This window comes from Podarcis pityusensis (genome assembly GCF_964106645.2).
Source record: "Podarcis pityusensis genome assembly, chromosome: 15".
Lineage (NCBI taxonomy): Eukaryota > Metazoa > Chordata > Lepidosauria > Squamata > Lacertidae > Podarcis > Podarcis pityusensis.
In genome coordinates this window covers 2,286,671-2,311,381 of record NC_138040.1, presented here as the reverse complement: position 1 = coordinate 2,311,381, position 24,711 = coordinate 2,286,671, and the positions used below count along the sequence as shown (strand labels likewise).

Sequence of the window (24,711 nt, the reverse complement as noted above, 5' to 3'; positions counted from 1 at the left end):
ACACAATTCTGTGCCAGAAGATTATGGCAGTGGATGCTAATGTCAATAGGTGCTAGTACTGATCTAGCAATGAATATTTATAGGATGAACTACAGCTTGCCCCATATTTGCCTATTGGCAATGCTGACTGCGGCTGCTGGGAGTTTTTTTTTTTTTAAATGATATTTATTAAGATTTCAAAAAGAAGAATTACATAAGTAAAGAAAAGGAGAAAAAACAAAAAAAAACAAAAGACAAAAGTAAAAATACAAGAAAAATACAAAATACAGGGAAAAAAAGAATAAAAAAAAAACACTTAAAAATACACCAGTCTTTCCATGCCTTACATTCATTTCCTTACTTCCCTGACCTCCTCATACCTCCCTTTTTTGTATTCCAATTCAGTTAGTTAATTCAGCAATTTCTTTCCCTCTTTATTTTCTCTTAGTCCTTTAACTTAATATACTATAACTTTGGATTTTCACCTGTTAACAGTCCATTTTTACATACACCTTTATAGCATTGCTGCTTAAACCACTTAACTTCATTCTAACATCATTCTAACATTCATTAATTTTACAATATTTCTGTACATAGTCTTTAAATTTCTTCCAGTCTTCTTCCACCGACTCTTCTCCCTGGTCTTGGATTCTGCCAGTCATTTCGGCCAGTTCCATGTAGTCCATCACCTTCATCTGCCATTCTTCCAGAGTGGGTAGGTCTTGGAAACTTCCGGGTTAGCGCGATCGGCTAATGGCGGATTCCCTCCGAGCTCCGGAGGGAATCGGCTTGACAGGGGCTGGGTCTTGCCGTGCCGGCGACACGGGGACCCTCAAAAACCACGGGCATAGGAGCTCGTGGACATGGTGACTCGGCGGGCACCGTTAGCGCCCTCCCGACGCGTGAAGGAGCCTTTTTAAAGGCTACGGAACGGGTGCCGGGGAGTGGCGTGGTGCTGTGAGTCTTTTGCTTCCCCTGCCGAGCGAAGCCGCATGCCATTTGTCGGAGAGCGCTGACTTCTTCCTACTAAAATTTGGACTCAAAATCAAGAACAACAACCTGTGAGTAATTTGGAAATTGGATTACAAATAATTTGATTTTGGATTCGGTACGAGTGAGGGAGGTGAAAAAAAGGGAAGTCCGCCTCCCCCTTATTGTAAACAGTTTGAAGCAAGGATCTGTCAGCTAAGGTTGTGAGAAGAATTGTGGTGATTGGATTAAAGATATAAATTCCACAGATTTGGACTAAGTTAAAGTTCCGGAGGACAAGAGTTTAATTGTTTGGATTAGGTACCACCTTTCTCAAGCCCGGGAGTAACCCGTGAAAAGAGCCTGCGAGGATTTAGAGAACTTTTGACAGCTGTCAAACTAGCTGTCAAAGACAGGAAAAACAAAGCTTAAATTTTAACCGGTGATATTGCTACAAAATATTGAAAGTAAAGAAAGACTGTTACAAACAAATCTGACTTTTGGATCGGAAGGGAAAAGAATACTAAGTAACCAGAATCCCTCTAGAGGGGATTCTAGGATATTACAAGAATGGAGCTAGGTCGGGAAATACGAGCCGATTTGCAAGAGCTTACCTTTCTCATGGGAAAGCTGCAAGAGAAGATCGAGCAAGGCCATGTTTTGTCTACAAGTCCTACAGAACCGAAGTTAACAGAAAATATATTTATTGAGCTGGAAAGGGACTTGATGCTCAAAACACAGGCAGCTAGACAAGAAAAGAAATCAAAGATTAAGACATCAGCTGAACAGGAGGAACAGAAAGAAGGGATGGTTGAAAAGTTACAGAAGATGAAAGAGAGCCGGAGACCTGCTAAGAAGAATTCGAACGTGACTAAGATGAAAACTGGACTATTTGGGACATATAGACTTAAGAAACAGAGTTGGAGCTCCACCTTTAAACAAGTAAGCCTGGCTGGAAGAAATATGGTCAGTATTGAGAAGGTATCTCTTCGATTTGGGGTGTCCAATATGAAAGATCTTCGAAGAAGCCGGTTGAAAGGGACTGAGAGAGATTCGAGAGCCTCGGACGTAAGGTCACCAGGCTAAAAAGATGGACTAATTGGACTTTGATTTGGGATTGAAACCGGGAAGAGAAGGGTGGGGTTTAGGAGTCCAAAGGGGGTTTGATTTTTACTTTGTAGTGTAAATTTATATGTTTTGTATTATTATAAGAATGGGGAATCTGTGGATGGGAACCAGGGACAATCTTAGGAAAGGTATCTTTTTACTTGTTGCTATATTTCTTTTTTCTTTTTTTATATATGATTAAGGTACATATCTTAAAAACTGTTAAACAAATTAAATTGATGGATAATAATGAATTAAGGTCTAAACTTATTATAAAGAATCATATTAACAAATGATGGTTAAGTAAACTAACAAATTATGATTAGGACATTAAGGATAAAAACTTGTTTGAACAAACAATTGGAGTTGGAATACAATAAGGGGAGGCGTGGGGAAGTCTTGAAAAGAAGTAATTGAAAATGAGATCTAAAAGGTGGAATCTTTTATGTTGTTTCTTTTTGTGTGTGTTTTCTTCTGTGTTTCTGTTTTGTTTCTTGTAACCTTTTGAAAATTTAATAAAGATTATTTAAAAAAAAAAAAAAAAACAGAGTGGGTAGGTCTTGTGTCTTCCAATACTTTGCAATAAGTATTCTTGCTGCTGTTGTGGCATACATAAAGAAAGTTCTATCCTTCTTTAGCACCATTTGGCCGACCATGCCCAGGAGAAAGGCCTCTGGTTTCTTCAGAAAGGTATATTTAAATACCCTTTTCATTTCATTATAAATCATCTCCCAGAAAGCCTTAATCCTTGGGCACGTCCACCAAAGGTGAAAGAATGTACCTTCAGTTTCTTTACATTTCCAACATTTTTATCGGGCAAGTGATAGATTTTCGCAAGCTTGACTGGTGTCATGTACCACCTGTATATCATTTTCATAATATTCTCTCTTAAGGCATTACATGCCGTAAACTTCATACCTGTGGTCCATAACTGTTCCCAGTCAGCCATCATTATATTATGTCCAACGTCTTGTGCCCATTTAATCATAGCTGATTTCACCGTTTCATCCTGTGTATTCCATTTCAACAGCAAGTTATACATCTTTGACAGATTCTTAGTTTTGGGTTCTAGCAGTTCTGTTTCTAATTTTAATTTTTCCACCTGGAAGCCAATTTTCTTGTCCAAATTATATGCCTCCATTATCTGATAATAATGAAGCCAGTCTCGCACTTTGTTTTTTAATTTCTCAAAACTCTGAAGTTTCAGTCTATCTCCATCTTGTTCCAAAATTTCCCAATATTTCGGCCATTTGACCTCCATATTGAGCTTTTTCAGAGCTTTCGCTTCCATCGGTGACAGCCACCTTGGGGTTTTGTTTTCCAATAGGTCCTTATATCTTATCCAAACATTGAACAATGCTTTCCTGACAATATGGTTTTTAAATGCTTTATGTGCTTTGACCTTATCATACCACAGATATGCATGCCATCCAAATACATTGTTAAAACCTTCTAAGTCCAAAATGTCTGTGTTTTCAAGAAGCAGCCATTCTTTCAACCAGCAAAAAGCTGCTGATTCATAATAAAGTTTAAGGTCTGGCAGGGCAAATCCACCTCTTTCCTTTGCATCTATTAGTATTTTAAATTTTATTCTAGGCTTCTTGCCCTGCCAGACAAATCTAGAAATATCTCTCTGCCACTTCTTGAAACAGTCCATTCTGTCCACAATTTGCAATGTTTGAAACAAAAACAACATTCTAGGCAATACATTCATTTTTATCGCAGCAATACGGCCCAACAGTGAAAGCTTCAAATTTGACCAAATTTCTAAATCTTTTTTCACTTCAGCCCAACATTTTTCATAATTGTCTTTAAATAAATTCCCATTTTTTGCTGTCATGTTAATCCCCAGGTATTTCACTTTCTTAACCACTGTTAAACCTGTCTCATTCTGAAACCTCTCTCTCTCAATCGGTGTTAAGTTTTTCTCTAAAACCTTGGTTTTTAACTTATTCAGTTTAAATCCTGCAACCTGACCAAATTCTTGAATCAGTTCTAAAACCCTTTTGGTACTAGATTCTGGCTCCTGTAACGTCAATACTAAGTCATCTGCAAATGCTCTCAATTTGTACTGTTTGGCTCCGACTTGTATACCTTTAACCAACTGGTCCCTTCTAATCATATTCAGCAAAACCTCCAGGACCGATATAAAAAGCAATGGGGAGATTGGGCAACCTTGTCGTGTCCCTTTTTCTATCTTAAATTCTTCCGTCACCACATTATTTACAATTAATTTAGCCTTTTGTTCTGAATAAATTGCACTTATACCATTTTCAAAGCCTTGGCCTACCCCCATCCCCTGTAGGTTCTTCTTCATAAAGCTCCAGGAAATATTGTCAAAAGCTTTCTCCGCGTCCACAAATATCAAAACTGCCTTAGTATTTATGTTCACTTCTAATTTTTCTAAGATGTTGATTATGTTTCTCACATTATCCGACAAGTGTCTACCCGGGAGAAAGCCTGCTTGGTCTTTATGAATCTCTTCCATTAACCCTTTTTTTTAGTCTTTTAGCCAAAATGTCTGCAAAGATTTTATAATCCACATTAAGCAATGAGATGGGGCAGTAGTTCTTAAGTTGCGTCTTTTCAGTCTCTGTTTTCGGTACAAGTGTAATATACGCTTCTTTCCACGACTCTGGTGCCCTTTTCCCACCCATTATTTCGTTACAGACTTCCTTCAAAGGTTGTACCAACCATTCTTTTAAGGATCTGTAATATTTAGAGGTCAGTCCATCCAGTCCTGGAGATTTACCTAGTTGCATATTCTGAATGGCACCTTCTACCTCCTGTTCTGTTATTTTATAATTCAACATTGATTTACTTTCCTGAGAGATTTTTTGTAATCCATTTGTTTTCAGAAATCGATCTAAATCAATTTCTTTCTGTGGTCCTTGTGTATATAATTGTTTAAAGTACCTCTGGAAACAATTTCTAATCTCAACTGGGTTCTGTATATTCCTTCCTTCCACTTCTAAATTTGTAACTGTATTTAATTTTTGTCTTTTTTTCATTTGCCAAGCCAACAATTTCCCACATTTATTAGCCGACTCAAATGTTTTTTGCCTCATTTGTTTGATTTTCCATTCTATCTCCTGATTCATCATTTTCATATATTGTACTTGATGTAATTTTATTTCTCTCAAAATCTCTTGCAACTTAGGTTTTGCTCTCAATTTCTTTTCACTTTCTTTTATTTTCTCCAAAATTTTATCCTTCTTCTCATTTTGAGTTCTCTTCTTTAATGCATTCTGTTGTATCAAGAACCCTCTCATAACAGCTTTGCTAGCGTCCCAGATTACTCTTTTTTCCACATTGGTGTTCATATTTATCTCAAAATAGTCTCTCAAGTTTTTGGGGGCCTTTTTATACACGTCTTCATCTCTGAATAAGGTGTCAATCATCCTCCATCTGAAGGAACCAGTTGGTGTTAATTTCATTTCCATCTTCACAGCATTATGGTCGGAGCAGGTTTTTGGGCAGATTTCCACTTTTCTTATCTTTGGTGCCATTCCTCTAGTTACCCATATTTGGTCAATTCTTGTCCATGTCAGTTTGGCTTCAGAGAAGAAGGTTCCCTCTCTGGCCAAGGGATTCTTTGTTCTCCAAGTATCAACTAAGTCCAAGTTGTCTGTCATCTCAAAAAAAGTTTTCGGTAATCTGCCGTCCTTAGTGACTACCTGTCTTTGTGCCTTATCCATGTGTGTAGATACCACTCCATTCATGTCTCCCATCAAAATCACATTATAATCCAAATAGTCCATCAAGGTCTCATGCAACTTTTTAAAAAATTCAGATTTCCCCTCATTTGGTGCATAAACTCCTACTATCAAAAATTTCTCTCCTTGTGTTTGAATTTCAATTGCCACAAATCCTCCTTGGTCATCTTTGAAGATAAATTTCGGTAATAGTCTCTCCTTTGCATAAATCACTACCCCTCTTTTTTTAACCTTGTCCAAAGAAATAAACTCCTGACCCAGTCTTTTATTAATCAATACTTTCCTATGTAGCCTTGTTACATGTGTTTCCTGTAGACAAATCAAGTCCAATTGTTCCTTTTTTAATAAATGAAACACAGATTTCCTTTTCTGAGGGGAGTTCAGACCATTACAATTCCAGCTTAATAGTTGCAGAGCCATGATGTAATACTTTGCTTCTCCTCCAACTGCACCCAGTGCCTGTTCCTGATCTGTCGGTGGTATCACCTTCTCCAGGCGGTCTTTTAGTTCAGGAGGTAATCTTGGTATGTCTAAAGTTTCACTTACTAGTGCTCTTAACTCTTCTGCAGCTTCCTTCTGCAGGTCTTCTCCGTGGTCTCTCCAAAATCTATCTTTGTCGTCCTCTGATCTTATTTTTATCTTCTTCCCTTTGTAACTAAAGGATAGGCCTTGGGGGAATTCCCACCTAAAAATGATTCCGTTGCTTCTCAACAGGGCGACCAAATCTCTATAGTTGGACCTAAGGTCCAGAAGATATTTCGGAATGTCCTTAAATATCTCTACTTTTGACTGATGAATTTCCAAAGTCTTCTGGATATGCAGACTCAAGATTTTGTCTCTCTCCTCTTTTGTTCGGAGGGTGATCAAACAGTCTCTCACCCTGTTCTTCCTCCCTCCTCTTCCAAGCCTAAAAGCACTCACTATCTTGAAACCTTCCTTCTCCAAATCTAGGTCCCAAAAGTCTGCAAATTCCTGCATAAGAAAATCAGTCAGATTGTCTTTCTCAAGTTCAGGTACGGCCCTGATCCTCAAATTCGTTTGTTTCTCCTTCAACTCAATCATAGACAATATTGACCTGTGGTCTTCAAGTTGTTTGTGTATCAGTGGTATCTTCTCTTCTACAGCAGTTGCTATTTCCTTTGCCTCTTCAGCTGCCTTTCGTGTCGAGGTAGATTCCTGTAGTAATTTCTGAATGGTTTCTGTGTTGGTATTTACCTTCTGTCCCAAATTATTAATACTTGTGGTATTTTGATCAATTTTGCCCGATGCTTCAGCTACTTGTTTACTTATTCTTTCCAAATATTCGTTAATTTTACCTAGTGCCTGAGCCAAAGCATCTTCAGATGCCATTCCTTTGGGTTTAGGTTGTGCCGATGCGGCTCCTGTTGGTAATCCAGAAGGACCAGAAGGACCAGATGTCGATGCTCTTCGCTGCAACCCACCGTCTGTACGAAATAATCTGCCAGACCTCGTTGTTTTTTCCTGTAGCAAATCTATTTTCTCCTTTCCATCTGCCATAACACTCTAGATAAGGCCCAAGGTCAATCTCACAATCAGAATTTGTTTTGAAGTGGAAAATTCCCCTGGCCCAGCTGCTATTGTAACAATTTCAAACTTCCTCTAGGGGGACACAGTAGCAGTCAGAAATTATTGTCTTAAAGTAATTAACCTTTTTTCCTTTAGCCCCCCAATTCACAAAAAAGACGACAGTTTCAATCTCAATTATTTTCAGTTACTTTAAAACCAGGAGAAGCCAGCCAGAAATATTGTATCTTAGTTGTATCTCACTTGCAGAGTTAACTGTCAAAGAGTACTTTCAGCAACAGCGCATTTCACAGTACGGCATTCTTATTGTTCACTGGCAATCCGTTCCCAGGTTCTAAGCGGTGGATTTTAGCTTCCTTTTCTCTCTTTTTGCAGGGAAATACAGTTCAGACCTTTCCCCCCTCCTCCCCTGCAATCAAGGGGGGAAAATCGCTTAGTTGATGTTAGAATTATAATCCTTTTCCAACGTCTTTCAAGGTTTCCGCTTACAAGTTCATTGCTTTACTCTATTTACAAAAAACGGAAGGCAGACTTCCTGTTTATGCCTCTCCGCTTCGGTGCCAAATTACTTCTTTGTTCCTTTATTTCCAAAATTAGCCTACTCACGGATCGTTGTTTTGTAGCCAAATTGTCCCAGGAAAAAGGCAGCGCTCTCCGGTAACGGCTGTGCGGCTTCGCTCCACGGAAGAAGCAGTTGACTCACAGCACCGCGCCACTTCCCCGCTCCGCTCCGGAACCCGTAATCGGGCTCCTTTGCAAGTTGGGGGGGCACAAAAGGTGCCCGCCGAGTCCCACGGTCACAGGCTTCACCCGCCTGTGATTTTTGAAGGGTCCCCGCTTCGCCGTAGCGGTGCAGACCCGATTTCCGCAGAGCCAGTCCCCTCCGAGTCAGAGGGAATCCGCCATTACCGATGGCACCACCCCGGAAGTCCGGGGCTGCTGGGAGTTTGGAGTCCAACACCATCTGGAAGACCACAAGTTAATCACCCCTTCACAACTGTTAGAGGGTTGTGTTTTCCTTTTGTAGTTTTCATTATTATTGTGCTGGTAAGATGTACACATTGCCCTATTAAATGTTAAAAAAAAGCTAACTTAGAAAAAAAAGGAGACACACTTCGACCCCACAGGAGCAAAGATATGACCGTGTCAGTCAACTGTTGACTTTCCAGCCATTTCCAACAACTGGGGAAGAAATGACCCGTTATGTCTTTAGCTGGGCATTGTGTTTTTTGCAAGTCTCAAGTAATTTTAAAGGTCAGTCTTACATTTACTGGACTATTCAAGTATTGCAGATTCAAGGAATGTGAACACACACACACAGGGAAAAATGTGCAAGCAGCAAAAAAAGGAAGTAATAATATAGCCTCAACCAGCCCCTTCCTTGGCAGTAAAGGAATTCCTTTGGTACTACAGTAAATTAGTTGAAGCCACGATACAGAACCAAAAAAATGGATGCAAGCATTCTTACTTCCTATGTGTCATAATTTGCTTTTCTTTGAATGATCACAGTAACAATAACAGTGGAAAGTCTCAAGGAGAATCATTGTAAAATTCAAACACACCATCCAGACACATTTTACATCTTTCCTGGGGAAGTAAAAGTGTAAATAGCAGCAACTGAATAATCAGTGAGAACATTGTCACAATGATGGAGAGGGGAGACAGACAACTGTAAAAAACCATGAAAATATCAAATGGCCAAAACGTAAGGGGGGATATCCAATGTTAGTCATGCTCAGAGTAGCTCCATTATAAAGAATGGTCATTACTTAAGTCAATTGATTTAAATGGGTTTGCTCCAAGTACGCCAAACATTGGATTTTATCCAAAGTTATCTTTTTAAAACATACATACCTACATACATCATATTTATAAACTATTTATTTCTTGAACCGTCTTGTATATTCTTACCCAAACATATACACTTAAAATGGTAAGTAATTCTGGACTATGATTTCTGAAATAACAAGGAGAATCAAACCCAGTGCAACCATCATTTAAGCAAAAATAATGGGCTAGTTATATTCAACAGAAGTTATAATAGAACTTGCGTTTAGGAAACAGAACTCAAGAATCCCAAAGGAGTCCCAATAAAATCTAAAGCTGTAGAACAAAAAAAAATCAATCTATAAATCAAGCTCAGTCTCTAAAATACAATCCCCCTCCCCTGTCATTATTTAACTGAAGAAGTCTCTGTTACAAATTCTTATTACAAAAAGAGCTTCCTGACAAGTTTTGACTTGCATAGCATGTTCCAGAGAATTAGGACTTGACAATAAAGATTTTGATAGCCCATCTCCAAAATCTTAAAAAGGCAGAAAGAGAACCAGTAGCTGGCAGTTGACTAGTTAATGAGGCTAATTTCCCCACTTGCAATTAACCATTTCAGTACTGCACTGTATTAAGAGAGAGACAGAGAAAGATCTCCTGAGGTTTTAAGATAAAAAGGAAATGGGAAGAACAAAAGATATCTGAAGTACCAGTATTCTGCAAAACCAGCAACAACAGCTTCCTGTGGAGCCCAGCACAAGGTATCTGATACTAAGAGGCTCCTTTTTTTGCAAGGAGACTGTTTATTTGCAAGCAGAAAGTCCCCAGTTCAATCCACAACTGCACCTCCAGGTCAGGCTGGAAAAGAATCCTTGCCTGAAATCCTGGAGAGCCACAGTCAGTGAGTGTAGACAACACAGAATTAGACAGACCAATGGCTTGACTCAGAATAAGGCAGGTAATCATATTCTGCTGAGCTCACTGAAAGAAAGCACTACATCTTTAGAGATGCTACCTGCAGAATGCTACCTGGATAGGAGGAGCCACAGTAACAAGGCGGCTTCAGCCAGCTGTGCACAAACCCAGCTCAGTGAAATGCTTTCTCTTATACCTTCAGAGATTGGGGTGCCAGTGCTGCCTCTGCGGTGCTCTAGTGCCTGCACCCTTGGAGGAATTATCAAAGACAATGGTATCTTTTTTGCTCCAAAGTTTCTATTGAAGCACACCAATATTTTTTTAGGACCCCTGGATGGTTAAGTCCAGTCAAAGGTGACTATGGGGTTGCGGCGCTCATCTCGCTTTCAGGCCAAGGGAACCTGCGTTTGTCCACAGACAGTTTTCTGGGTCATGTGGCCAGCATGACTAAACCGCTACTGGCACATGGACGACTGTGACGAGTGCCAGAGCGCAAAAAACACCGTTTACCTTCCCGCCGCAGCGGTACCTATTTATCTACTTGCACAGGCATGCTTTCAAACTGCTAGGTTGGCAGGAGCTGGGACAGAGCAACAGGAGCTCACTCTGTCACGGGGATTCAAACCGCTGATCTTCTGATCAGCAAGTCCAAGAGGCTCAGTCATTTAGACCACAGCACCACAGCCCTGGGAAACACATTCATAGAAGCAAGAGAGCCATAGGCTAAATTACCTGCTTCGTGGATGCCTGGGTTGTCAGATATTTCCATGACGTACAATTCCAGCTGCTTCACCGACTTGCCAACTGAGTAGAGGCGAGCAATATTTGGGTACTCGGTGGCATATTTCCTCAGGAAGATCTCCATGTCAGGGAAATGATGATGGCGGAATTCCTCTGGTTGGATCGCTTGGTGGAAGGAAGTTGTCCTATTTGCATCAGTGGTGTTGGTGGTGTTGGTAACAGACTCTGTGGTGGCTAGTGGCACATCCTGGGTCGGGTCAGAGGCCGGCACTGCGATTGAAGGTTGCAAAGAGAAGTCCACAACAGTTGCATTCCCTTCCTTGACTTCTACGTTCACTTTGGTGACTGGCAGGTAGCTGCAAAAGAAATGGATACAAGAACTTTCAATCTGCTTGGCCTCACCTAGGAAGGGCTAACTAAAACTCTGGTTATGATCAGACAGCATGAAGATTAGAAACTTCCTGAAAACAATCCTGAGGACCCCCTCCCAGGAAAAACCTTTCAGTTCAGAAATCAAGGCCATCAGCACCTGGAGGAAGACGTATTACAACATTCAGGCTGTATCTACATACAACTGCTATGAAGAGAGTCCCACGGGATACAGTGGAACTAACTCTTGGGTAAATATGAACAGAATTGTTGTCATTCAATACTTGGTAAAACGTGGTTTTTAATATAAAGTCCACTTCATCTTCATGATTATTCCCATTTCACAAATGGAAAACTGAAGCTGAAAGATCACAAGGCCACCTACTTAATTTCTGTATCCAATCCCAGGGTCCCCATGTCAAAACCCAATTCTGTTTGCTGAGCCAAAACGGCTTGTCACCATAGAGGTCTCTCCACCTTATCTACACAGTTAAGGGTAGGAAGGGTGCTTAATTCTCATGGGAACTCAAGGAGCCCTTCCTTGCCCTTGGACTTGGCCTGCCTCTTGCTTCTGTTTGCATAAAGCAATATGAGCAAACGGTTCAGGGTGATACGAGACAAGGCAGCAAGAATGGCTTCTACTGTTTCAGGGAAGGAGCTTCCAACTAGGAGCGGCCTTGCCAAGTGCAAGACACAGCAGCACAGTGTCTTTGCCAGCATCAGAGACTTTACCCCATGACAGCAGCTGTGATGTTGTAGGTCCCAGGCACCAGCAGTCTGTGATAGTCACCAAACCAGTCAGTTGTGATGTTGTGATCAATCCCAGCCACAGCAATAGTTGCATTTTCCAAGCCAGCCCCAGTCACCAAATCCCTCACAAACCCTTTGATTCCAATGTGAACCTGCACAGATTAAACATGAAATAGATCAAAAGACAGGCACATCATTGAAGAGCAATATGATTCTTTGACTCATCACCATGGTTGTTGCTGTTTTTTTTACTCTATAAAACTTCTCATTTCATGCTTAGAGTTCACTATGAAAGGTACATAGTGCTATTAAATTCATAGGCAAACAATGACACACATAATACAGCCTTTTCCACCAAGATATAAAAACTGCACCTCCAATGCACAAACAGAATTAAGAGACTGGCATATTTGTGTGTTACTTGAAAGTGCATTTATGCTTTTCTGAATCACTTTTTATTATCTGAGTTACAGAATATTAAGTAGACAAGACAAAAAAGAGTATCGGCTATCAGCATTTAGATCTGTCTGAAATGTGAGATGCTGCTGCAGATTAGTGTAACTATGCTTGCATTTCCCATTCCTTTATCTGTAGGGAAAAAAGAGGCTGCATTTGTCCCCCATACACTTCCACTATAATAGAACAGAGAGTGTCATTCAATCCTGTGACATAATTCTGTAAAACAGCAGCAAAAGACAACTTGTGCTCTTTTTATCAGGCTTGCAAAAGGCAACTGCAGATGGAGACACCCAGTCGCCACTTTAGGGGAAAGGTGTCTTACTTTTTTTAGTTGCAATTGCTTTTGCTTAGAGGCCTGTCTCAAAATGGATGCTGTTTGACTAGAATGCTCTCTCTGTCTTGAAAACACCACACCACACACAGAAGAAGCCTTTCAAACCACATCTACAGCAACAACCATCAACAGGAAGGTTTATACTGAACCAATGCCACAATTCTGAGGGCAAAAAGAGGGCAGGCAACATTAGCTTAATGGACACACCTCTTGTTTAGGGTGAAAGAAAATGATTAGAAACAAAATAAAACATGCATCAGAGATATTTCCTGACTGTTGCTTGGTCATAAATATGGGTTGTATTCAATGTTGGTCCTGTTTGGAGCAGACCCGTTGAAATTAATGGCTATGACTAGCTTAAGTTTAATAACTTCAGTGGGTCTCCTCTGAGTAGAAATTAATTGGAGACAACTCCTAGTATCTGCTTGTTTCATTTGTTATTATCGTTATTGATTTTTTAAATCACTTTCCACAGAAGTGTCTCAAGGGTGAAGTTTAATAAAAATAGCCAAAACAAAAACAAAAAACCCCAGCAGATATATTTAAATGAAACAAACCAATAAAATAAAATAAGATAAATAAAATAAAGAATATTATACCCATGGCAGAGACCTACTAATTCAACTGAGAAAAAAACCCAATCAGGACAAACATGTATTCAGTTGTTTCCGGAAAATGTAGGTATCAGTCATATCACATTTTGTGAGCTTTCTACTTTGTCTGATTGGCCTAGGGTGCAACTGAGGCACGCTCAACACTTACAGGAAATGAAACCCCACTGCCTGTGAATGAGGTCATCACCTTTCAACACAAGTACATGTCCATGAGACAGATGGAAGCATTTCACATTTCAAACAGCCTGCAAAAGGGCCAAAACAATGTCTTACTTTTTCAATGAAGGTGAGAAGAGATTCCCGGTTATTCTCCCATTCCTTCTCAAGCTGCGAAGCTGGTGGGTATTTACAGCAGGAAAGCTCAAAGGTGACTTCAAAGCAATTGGCCCACAAGTAGTTATAATCCTGCATGCCACCTAAGGAATTTAAAGGGAAGTATTAAAGTACTATCACTCAAGAGACTTCTGCCATCAGCAGTATTTCTTTACATTATTTTAAACTAGCAGCCTTTTACTTTCCAATGCTTATGTATTCTAAGGGGGGGGAAACAGTGCTGTTTTGAAATCAGTCTGCCACTTTGATTCAAAATAGCATCCAATTGTATCCAAACACAGCTGAAAACCAATTCATTGAACTCAGGAACCATCATGCAAAAGGTGGTTGCAATATCTTAAGAGGTGTCCAAATAGTGTATTATTAGTTATCTTACTAGACTAGAAAAACTCAGTGTCTTTAACTGAAGTGGGGGAGAAAATTAAGCCAAAAGCAAAACCCAGGTGCTGTGGCTTTGGCTCTGGAATGGAACATAGAAGGTAACACATTTAATAGGTAAATACCCCAACCCTTTACAGGCAAACAGAACTGAGGATCCAGCAGCTTCTCTTATTTGCCATCTCTAGCCACATTGTCAGAAAAAGCTCAGAATGTGATTAAAGCAGAAGCCATGCTTCCCTCACTTCTTGCAAGTACCTGGCCAGCATCACCACCACCACAGTCTATCCCTTCAACCAACCCTCCATGAGAGGTCCAGAGGCTGGCAATACGAGAACAGGCCTTTTCTAGGGTGGTTCCCCATTTGTGGAATGCTCTCCCCCGGTAGACTTGCCTGGTGCCTTCATTATACATCTTTAGGCACCAGACAAAATTGCTTCCTCTATAATCAGGCCTTTGGCTGATTAAACAATCTATGGCCTTTTAAATGTGTTCGTTGTAGGGGGGCTGTTATTGGTTTGGTTATGTATTCTGTGTTCTCATTTTGTATTATTATGCTGTAAATTGCCCTGTGATCTTTGGATGAAGGGCACTATACAAATTTAATTAATACATAAATAAAATAAAGGCATTTTACTTCTTTTCAGAGCAATTTTATCAGACAGGATCTTCTGTGTTCTTAACCTCCACCAGTTCAGCACTTGGTGATAAACAGGATTAGAAGTCCCAAGGGACACTGGCCAGATCAGCATATCATTCTTTAAATGCCTATGTAAACTTATATGGGTTTCAGTACCACAGTGACAAAGGCTTTCTGTTATTTGTTACACAGTATAATGCTCTTCAAGATACTCGTGTTATACAAGCAAGGCATCTCTTTGGAAGGCAGCGCTCTATGGAAAGCAAGCTACAAGCTTTATTCCCTTGGAGGAGAAAAAATATTCTATTAAACATCCCATACCTTTATTTCAAGGATCTCCAGGCAGTGTACATAGTTTGCCCTCATCCCATTTTTATCCTTACAATAACCCTGTGATATAGGCTAGGCTAAGAGAGAAGGTCCTACAGTAAGCTTTGTGGTAAAGTAGGGATTTGAAAAATTATTATAATTATTATTATTATTATTATTATTTCTATGCCGCCCATCTTACTGGGTTGCTCCAGTCATTCTGGGCAGCTTCCAACAAATTATGAAACCACAGTAAAACATCAAATACCATAAACTTCCCTATACAGGGCTGCCTTCAGATGTCTTCTAAAAGTCAGATAGCTGTTTATTTCAATGACATTGACAGGAGGCCGTTTCACAGAGTGGGCGCCAACTACTGAGAAGGCCCTCTGCCTGGTTCCCTGTAACCTAACGTCTCACAATCAGGGAACTGCCAGAAGGCCCTCAGAGCTGGATCTCGGTGTCTGACCTGAATGATGGGGGGTGGAGAAGCTCCTTCAGGTATACAGGCCCGACCCCAGGGTTTCCCTGTCCTAGACTGACTCACCAACCACAACACTGAGCTGGCTGGTTCTTCACATTACCAGAAACTGCAGCACAAGGTTGATTGCAACAGATCAAGACCAAAGGCAACTCTTCAGTAGACAAAATTGTTGCTTTTTTTGTGGCTTGGGAGGGGAGGTAGACACAAAAGAATGTTAACAAGGTTAGTGAAATATGACCGAAGGAAAAAAGCCTTCCCATCCAAGCTCATGTGACTCTGCACCTTTGAAAGTGCCAAGTAACAGAAAGATTCTGCTCAGAAGAGTTACAACATTTGGGTTAGTGTGCAATTCATTTAGTAAGTGACAAATCTGAGAAAATGTGGTGCGTATGGTGCGTAAGAGATGAACTTAACTGGACAGTTAATGGCCATTTCCCTAGATAGCCTTTAGCTCCTCCTGCCAGCTCTATTTCAGCAGTTGCACACTTAAAATGAGTGGGTTATACAGTACCAAGTTTTTAAGGCAGAAAAAATATCTGAAGGGAATTAAGAAGGAAGTGGCCTTAGTGTGAACCTGTTCCCCTTCCGAAAATCTACACTAATTGTTGCTTATCTTCAGACTACGAATTCCCATTACATCACATTCATGGTGGTAACCTCTTACCAAAAGGCATTGCTTAGTTTCCTGTTTTCCACACAGTGAAAGTGTTCTAACACCACTGAAATCAGACTAACAATATGATTCTATGCATGTTTAGGAGATGAATAAAAACTTTTTAACTAGTGGTTGGATACTGCAAGGGAACATGTTTCTATGGCATTTCCACAGGCCACTAACCACCTGACATTAGCAACCAAGTGAACCTGATTCACCAAATCTTTAAAAGCCAGGCAGAATACGTGGTCCTTGAGATAGCCACTAAAAAAATACATAATAATCTTCAGTTCAAGCAGGCAATACACAGTGAATGTGCAAGTGAAATGGCAGCACCAGGCAAACCAACCAAACTAAAGCAGTCACATCTGAACTAAAGAACCTACATCAGGGATAGGAGATGAGAGCAAACCTTATCGCTCATCAGCCAGAAAACATGGAAGGTCATGGCCAGCCTGCAAACAACAAAACTGACAACATTTTCCTGGTGGTTAGAAAGTTATGCAGCTTATGCTTGGCAAAAAGGAAGCCCTCACAAACTTGGGAATCAAAGTGGCTTCCTGCAGGAGCTCACACAGGGGATGCTACTGTTGGCGAACCTATATTCTACCTAACAGAGGGTTCTATCCACCATTAATAATAATAATAATTTATTTATTTTCCCCAGCCACTCTGGGCGGCTTCCAACAAAAGATTAAAAGTACATTAAAACATAAGTGATTAAAAACTTTCCTAAACAGGACTGCCTTCAGATGTCTTCTGATGATAGTCTTCCAAAGCAACTACTCTATTCCAAACTTAAAAATGGAAAGCGTAATGCTGGTGGTCAACAAAAGAGGCTTAAAGACTGTCTCAAGGCAAATCTAAAAAAATGTAGTATAAACACTGACAACTGGGAAACACTGGCCTGAGAGCACTCTAGTTGGAGAACAGCCTTTACCAAAGGTGTCATGGGCTTTGAAGACATTCAAACTCAGGACGCAAGGGAGAAACGTGCTAGGAGGAAGGCACGCTTGGCAAATCCACACCATGATCAGCTCCCACCTGGAAACCAATGTCCCCACTGTGCAAGGACGTGTGGAATTGGCCTCCACAGTCACTTACGGACTCATTGTTAAAACCGTGTTTATGGAAGACAATCTTACTCGGCTACAAGTAATCGCCAAAGAAGAGAAGAAGAAGAAGAAGAAGAAGAAGAAGAAGAAGAAGAAGAAGAAGAAGAGTTGTATAGTTCTTTATCCTTTTGACACCAGATGGGAAGGCGTTCCACAGGGCGGGCGCCACTATCGAGAAGGCCCTCTGCCTGGTTCCCTGTAACTTTGTTTCTCGCAGTGAGGGAACTGCCAGAAGGCCCTTGGCGCTGGACCTCAGTGTCTAGGTTGAATGGTGGGGGTGGTCATACATTAGTCGTACATAGAGCAGACTCATTTAAATTAAGGAGCATGACTAGCTTATCATCCATTAATTTCAATGAGTTTCTGAGTAAAATTTATTTGGATGCAACCCTGAACTTTTGAGCAGAACTTGCCACTGTGAAGAGTGAATTAACTTAGTCCCTTCAGGATATCCTGGTTCAAAATTAAATGACAAGTGTACAGCTTCACAAACATTCACTCATTCTGTCGGCTTGTGAAATGCTGTTGATTTAGTAAACCCAGAGCTTTCACCACAATTTGGGTGTGTCTGTAGTGGAAAGGAAGCAGGAAAAGAGTTGGCAACTACTGGTAAACAGCATGAAGGAGAACCTTTATTTGAACAGTTAGTTAGGCATGTGGCCAGCCAAAATAAGATGTGTTCACATGACTGGTCCAGTATTTCTAAAAAGTTTAATGCTACTAGGACAAAAGAGAGATGTTTATCCATCAACACATCTGATACTTATGTTGATTATAAAAATAAAATTAGTTAAATGCTGGGCAGGGTTGCTATAGACATGAATAATTCACAATACACATAATTTTCATTTTTAATGTTAACCACAATTGTAATTCTAAAATTAAGGTGGTTTGGCATAAAATCTGATGATGTTTGAAGTATCTTTGTTGTTGTTGAGCAAATATTGTAGTGATTAGTTGACCAAATAATTTTGACAAGCCAAAAAAAATGTCAGGGGAAGGACAAGTATAACGAGCTCTGGCTTGACTTTAAAAGTCAACTTCTATCAGGCTACAGCAAGTGAGAGAAGGGAGGGAAGGCTACCTCTTAGGCCAGGGGTAGGCAACCTAAGGCCCAGGGGCCAGATGCGGCCCAATCGCCTTCTCAATCTGGCTCGCAGACGGTCCAGGAATCTGTGTTTTTTCACATGAGTAGAATGTGTCCTTTTATTTAAAATGCACGTCTGGGTTATTTGTGGGGCATAGGAATTCATTCATTTCCCCACCCCAAAAAAAGTCCGGCCCACCACATAGTCTGAGGGACAGTGGACTGGCGCACGGCTGAGAAAGATTGCTGACCCCTGTCTTAGGCTCAACTGAGAGACCAATAACTTTTGGTGTTCCTCTCTTTGAACTGCTTCCATTCCAGCTGGCCACTGTAAGAACACTAAAAACTAGCGTTTGTGTTTCTTTTTCTCTCCTCCCTCCTAATTCCTTTTGTGTTATGTATTTTAGACTGTAAGCCTGAGAACAAGAACTATTTTATTACTGATCTTTGCAACCACTCAGGGAACCTTTTAAGTTAAAGAATGGGGCAAAAATACTTTAAATAAGAAAAAATGAGATTATCTACAAGCAATTAATGCAAGTATTTTGCAAATGGTTTTAGGTAAGAAAAAATACCAGAAGAAATGTGGGTCTAAAAAGGAACAGTGCAATATGCTTTTCAAATTTGATTAGCATGTCAAAAAAATTTAAGTAAACACTCATAGCTTTGATACTGTAAATCTGTGTGGAAAAACTATCATAAAAACCTTTCTAATGTAACTGATACTACTTTTTGAGCTGTGTTTTAACGTGGGTGACAGACCCAAATTACTTCTGATGAGGTTAAATACCATTTCAAAGCCATGTAAATCCTATGCTCAGCCATCAGTAAAGTTCAGAAGCTCACCATCAGGTGTGGAAATAAAGGCAAACATACTATACTGGATTTCACTCCCACAGGAGGACCCTATAATTTTTTTCTATCAGAGTTAAATCCCCAAAAGTGAAGTTATTTTATGCAACCTAGGAATTGTAAGTTTTGGAAGATTGGCCCCTGGGTTCTCTTCATTTGTACCACGTGTTGCAATTCTAAGCAAACTTTCTTGGGAACTTAATTTTTCAAATGCCTCATTTTTTTCAAATTACAGCTTTACAGAGATCAAGGAAAACACAATCCTTGCCTGCAGCCTTACAGCATAGGCAAAATACAAAATACAAAAAAAGGGGGAAAGAGAATGTGGGACCGAACAGGAAAACAAGCAAGGTTAGGCACCAGTTAGTCGTGAAGTTCAAATGAATTCAGCAATGCTTACTTTCAAGTCGGCATATATTTAGGAGGGCTCTGCATGACAGCTACAGACAAATTCAGTACTCTGAATGCAGACAAGCAACTCTAGTACCAAAGGCAGCTCAAAAGCCACATGCTCAAGCAAAGCAGCCTCAAGTCCAATTGAGTATCTATACCCATCAACCTACGTCTTACAGGCCATATTCAACAGTAAAAGGATGGCACACAGTAGAGCTCCATAAATTCATTGTAAATCTGGGAGAAGGCTTCTCCTGTTAAAACAAAATTAGGCAACACCAACAGACAGCTAGCTAGCTAGCTGCAATGTGCCAAAGCAAGCTATAAAAGTTTGCTTAAATCTTAAAAAAATGTTTGACAACAATTGAGCCAGGCATTTTCTTTACATAGCTTTTGTTGAATGACATATGAAATGCAAAAACAAAGAATCAATAAACAGCACCAATCATGTCATCACCTTGATGCTGCCTGCAGGATTCCAGCAGCAGTAAAGTGACAATAAAGAGCAACATGCTATTCTTTTGGAAGACACTAGTAAAGTAGTTCACTTGAGCAGCCTACCTTCCACGTCGTACCACTGAGCACCATTGGTGATGCCATCTTGGAAAGTTTCCTCTTCCTCCCCAGGGCAGTTTGGGGTGCCCGTTTTCATTATTGGATGGTTTGATGCATAAGCCTTTGCCAAATACCTGAATACCTCATCATCAGCAGATTTGCTGTACACCCCAGAGGTCTTGTGCACAGCGGAGTCATCAAATGGATAGCTTGCAACAACAGATCCCCCGTGCAGGTTCCCGGAAAGCACAAACCTGTTTTCAACAGAAGCGCAACAGTCATCAGAACCAGAAAAGATAACTGCAGGGTAAAGATGCAATTAGGTTAATGTGGCATGTTTTATCCCATCACACTAAATTTCTTTAATGAAGCAGCACAATCAACATTTGGAGGAAACATGGTGGCTCTTTTTAGAAACTGCAAAAAAACTTGTCAACAAGAGAAGATGATTTCTGAGTCAGTGTGATGCAGTTTACAGAGTGCTGCGTTTAGAAGGGGGGACCACACCAACCCCCGTATTTTAAAAGACAGTTCACAATGAAGGAACTAGTATTAGAGGTGAAAGCCAGTTCAGACCATTATCAACAATTAAGTTGGCTAACAAACTGGGTGCTAAACATAAGAAGCCAGGTCATAAAAATAAGTTACAAGCAGCAGAATCTACAAGCATAGTAATTTTAGGGTGACTATTCCTATAAGCTTGTCAACACCAATTGAGATTCAGACTGATGGGAATTAAGTTTGCAGACTAGTTAGGAAATGGAAGTGCCTAGGAAACAGTAAAGATTTCCTTAGCCCTGTCACAAGTGACTGTACACCAGTCTTTAAGCTTTCTTCTCAGCTGATAAAGGAACTTAGGGTTCCTTCCAAAAGCACTTGATATTAAGCATTTGGATTTTACTAAACCAGCCAACATCAGAAAAGCCCAATTTTAACAAACTACTGAGAACCAACCAGAGCACTGCATTCTATTCAAGAAAAACAGCTCATAAATTGTTAAACTAAAGCATGCATAAAGCTTGATGTTTATTCGGTTTTGTACCAGTGACATAGTATTGCAATTGTAATCTTTTTAAGCCCTATAACAAGGCAGTAGGGCAACACAAAGGACTGCCTTGTTTAGCCAGCTTTAGCAGCTTCTGTTATTTTAATTTGAGGTAATTTTAAACAGATAGAGCTGAGAGAATGTAGATTTGAATGTGCATTGTCACATGGAAGATCTTGAGACACCCAACATAAGAAGTCAGATTTTGTACATTAGAACGGCAACAAGCACATTCGCAAATCCTTATTGGGCTCTTGTTTTCATTCGGGCAGAAGAACATCAACAGAACATCAAGATCACTGCATGATAATAAATTTCAAGTTTGGAAGAATAGTATTTTGCAGTGACCAAAGGCAACACTGCTTCTTACCATGTTTTTGCCACAAGCAAACCCAGTTCTCTCAGTAGCCAATATGTTCCTGTGCAAAGGGGACAAGCCATACAAACAGCATCTTCTCCAACCATAACTACCCCCCAACCAGCCCAGAAATCCTAACCACTCACAGTACAGTTGTACCTTGGTTCTCAAATGCCTTGGTACTCGTATGTTTTGGCTCCCAAACGCCGAAAACCCGGAAGTAAGTGTTCTGGTTTTCAAACTTTTTTTGGAAGCCGAACGTCTGACGTGGCTTCCACTTGAGTGCAGGAAGCTCCCGCAGCCAATTGGAAGCTGCGCCTTGGTTTTCAAAAATTTTCGGAAGTTGAACAGACTTCCAGAATGGATTACATTCGAGAACCAAGATACGACTGTATCAAAAATGTGCAATCCCTTGGACCTTCAGAATCAAAAATTGTTTCAAAGTCCCATCATAACCACAGATACTTCTTCAAGGGTAAAATCCTCTCTCCATGGCTTCTCTAACTACACACTCCAGATCTCCTACCCAATTCTTTACAACAATGAAGGCCACCTGGAAACTGGCTTCATCCACAAAAGACCACCTATACTGAGAATCACCATAAGAGTTGTTAAGGGTGGTGACATAAAACAGGACCAGGCTATTTCCATGACAGCACGAAGGAACTTACTTCCCAGGAGTCCCATCTGGCTTAGTTAAGGTGTCTCACCTCAGTTTTTAAGTACCAGGTGATGGAAATGTGTTTAACTGCTGGTGTTTCTATAACTTAATTTAGTTGTTATGTTGGTTTCTTTTTGATAGTACAGTATTATGTTTTTATTTCTTTAATCCACTTTGTGACATAGGGAAGGGGATTAAGAGCAGATAGCACCAAGGGAACTGGAAAATAACCAACACAGCACCTGAGCCTCAAGAGGATGCCAGGAATGAAGAGAGGAAAATTACAGTTGCCCAACACATTTTGGCATGTCACCTTCTGTCAGGGAACTGACATCGGAGCGAGAGGCGAAGGGGAGGCTCCTAGATGATGCTGGCGAAGGACCCAGCAGCAGGGGGAGAAACAGCTCAGTAGAGGGGGAAGCAAATCAGCGCAACACCAGGGATAAAGGGGGGCAGATGGGGGAATCGGAGAGAGGGCTCCAGGACTCTTAACTGGACCTCAGTGAGGAGGGGACAGGTCCTCCGCTACCCACGCCCTCCCTGCGCAGAAGACTCCCGCGCAGTGAGAGGAGGAGGAGACTGGGTGTCAAACAACTTTTATGTTGGAAGAGGTTCAAGAAACGCCCACTGACGGATTCTGCCAGCGACTGAGGCAGCCACGATGAGAAAGGGCTGTGCAGTCAGAAAGGTTTAACAAGGCAAATTAGCCTAGAGAGGCACCAGTTTACGCACGAGTAACTCATACTCATTACACCTTCTTTGGGTCATGACATTTTCTCCCTCTTCTACATTTACTCTTTTGTGTGAAAAACAGCAATGGTGTGGCAATAAACCAAAATACAATTTCAGTTTTCAATAAATGTTTTCATCCCTAGTATCTAGTTGAGGCTTTGCCTCCTGATTTTTTGTTTCCAGCCAAAAATGTAGAAAATACTTCCATCCCCACATGAGAAAATAAGCTAGCTCCTGGGCTTCAAAAAGGGACAAGCCAAGGCATCCAATTATCCAGTGTCCCCAACCCAGTACAGAACAACTGCCACCCATGGACCTCTTAAAACCTTCCACTGCACCCCCAAATAACATAGACAGCATATGATGAGGCCCAGCCCTGACTGAAACACCCAGTAGGGATCCCACCACCTAAGCTAAGAAGCTCTGCCAACCAATGAAAGCTCAAGTGGCTCAGCACTATTAGACCTGGCCCCCAAGGAAAAGCCTGGCCTGCCAAGCATCATGTAAGATTCTACACTTAGGCAGGAAGAACCAGCAGCACAAATATAACACAGGAGCTGCGTGAATTGCCAGCAGTACATGTGAAAAGGATCTAGGGGTGTTAATAAACCACAAGCTGAACATGAGTCAACAGTGTGATGCAGCAATAAAAAGAACTTAGGTTACTGTAGGCTGCATCAACAGAAGTCTCATGTCCAGATCAAGGGAAGTAATAATCCCGCTGTATTCTGTCTTGTTTTGGTCCCAGGCCCACCTGGAGGTGGGCACCACAATTCAAGGATATTGACGAGCTGAAATATGTGCAGAGGAGGGCAACCAAGATGATCAAGGGTGGAAACCAAGCCTTATGAGGAATTGAGGGAATTGGGCATGTTTAGTCTGGTAAAGAGGAGACTGAGAGGAAATATGAAAGACATCTTCAAATATCTAAAGGGTTGTAACTTGGAAGATGGAGCAAGCTTGTTTTCCCCTGCTCTGGAGGCTGGGATCCAAACCAATGGATTCAAGTTACAAGAAAGGAGTTTACGACTAAATATCAGGAATAACTTTCTGACAGAAAGAGCTGTACGAACAGACTCCCATGAGAGGTGGTGGACTCTCCTTCCTTGGAGGTTTTAAACAGATTTTGGATGGCCATCTGTCACAGCATTCAAAATTCGCCAGGAGCCAGGCACATTTTTCACCGGCTTTTGACCACTTACAACCAAGTGAAGATGCCTGACATCTCCATCATCTGCAGGTACATGCCTGGGGATCCTTGGATACTGATTGTTTTCACACCCCGTAACACATTCTACAGAACTTTACCAGTTAAATCAGCTGAGATTCTGGCACTGCAGGGGGTTGGACCGGATGACCCTAAGGGTCCCTTCCAACTCTACAATTCTATGACCAACTCTACAACTCTACAATTCCAGAGAAGGAAGCTGCACCCAACCACATAAAGCTGGCGCCCTCCCACCGCAAATGAGCCCTGCCAACCAATAAGGGCCCGCAGGATAGTTTAGTCAGTAGAGGACGAGACTCTTAATCTCAAGCTTGTGGGTAAGAGTACTATGTTGGGCAAAAAAAATCCTGCTTTGCAGGAAATTGGACGAGATGGCCCTTGTGGTCCCTTCCAACCTGCCGAAAAGAAGCCTGATCCATACAGAACGGAGACCCTGCCCCCATGCAAAGCACACCCACCAAGAGACACTTGGTTCTGCCTAATAAATAAGAACCCACCCCAAATCACCTGTCAACATACAATAGGCTCCACCCCAACCCAGCAAAAGATTGAAGTATCTAGGACAACCCATGGGCGTAGCCAAGGGGGAGGGCAACTGCACCCCTAACATAAATCCTG

At 41.0% G+C, this 24,711-nt stretch overlaps 1 protein-coding gene and 1 long non-coding RNA gene across 2 annotated transcripts in view; both read right to left on the bottom strand.

The window, feature by feature from the left end:
• The window catches only part of CPD (carboxypeptidase D), a gene marked incomplete at its 5' end in the record, with an annotated part of 40,485 nt that overhangs the window by 14,702 nt on the left and 1,072 nt on the right, over positions 1 to 24,711 (bottom strand). Inside the window, 4 exons of the mRNA XM_080982803.1 lie at positions 10,734 to 11,098; positions 11,844 to 12,013; positions 13,542 to 13,684; positions 20,076 to 20,323. Of these exons, the coding sequence (XP_080838929.1) occupies positions 10,734 to 11,098; positions 11,844 to 12,013; positions 13,542 to 13,684; positions 20,076 to 20,323 (926 nt within the window). The remainder of the gene's footprint in view (positions 1 to 10,733; positions 11,099 to 11,843; positions 12,014 to 13,541; positions 13,685 to 20,075; positions 20,324 to 24,711) is intronic.
• LOC308464179 lies at positions 17,793 to 18,795 on the bottom strand. Its single transcript, XR_013979924.1, has 2 exons — positions 18,521 to 18,795; positions 17,793 to 18,262 (listed from the first exon to the last, which is right to left on the bottom strand). It is a non-coding gene; the product is annotated as an uncharacterized lncRNA (long non-coding RNA).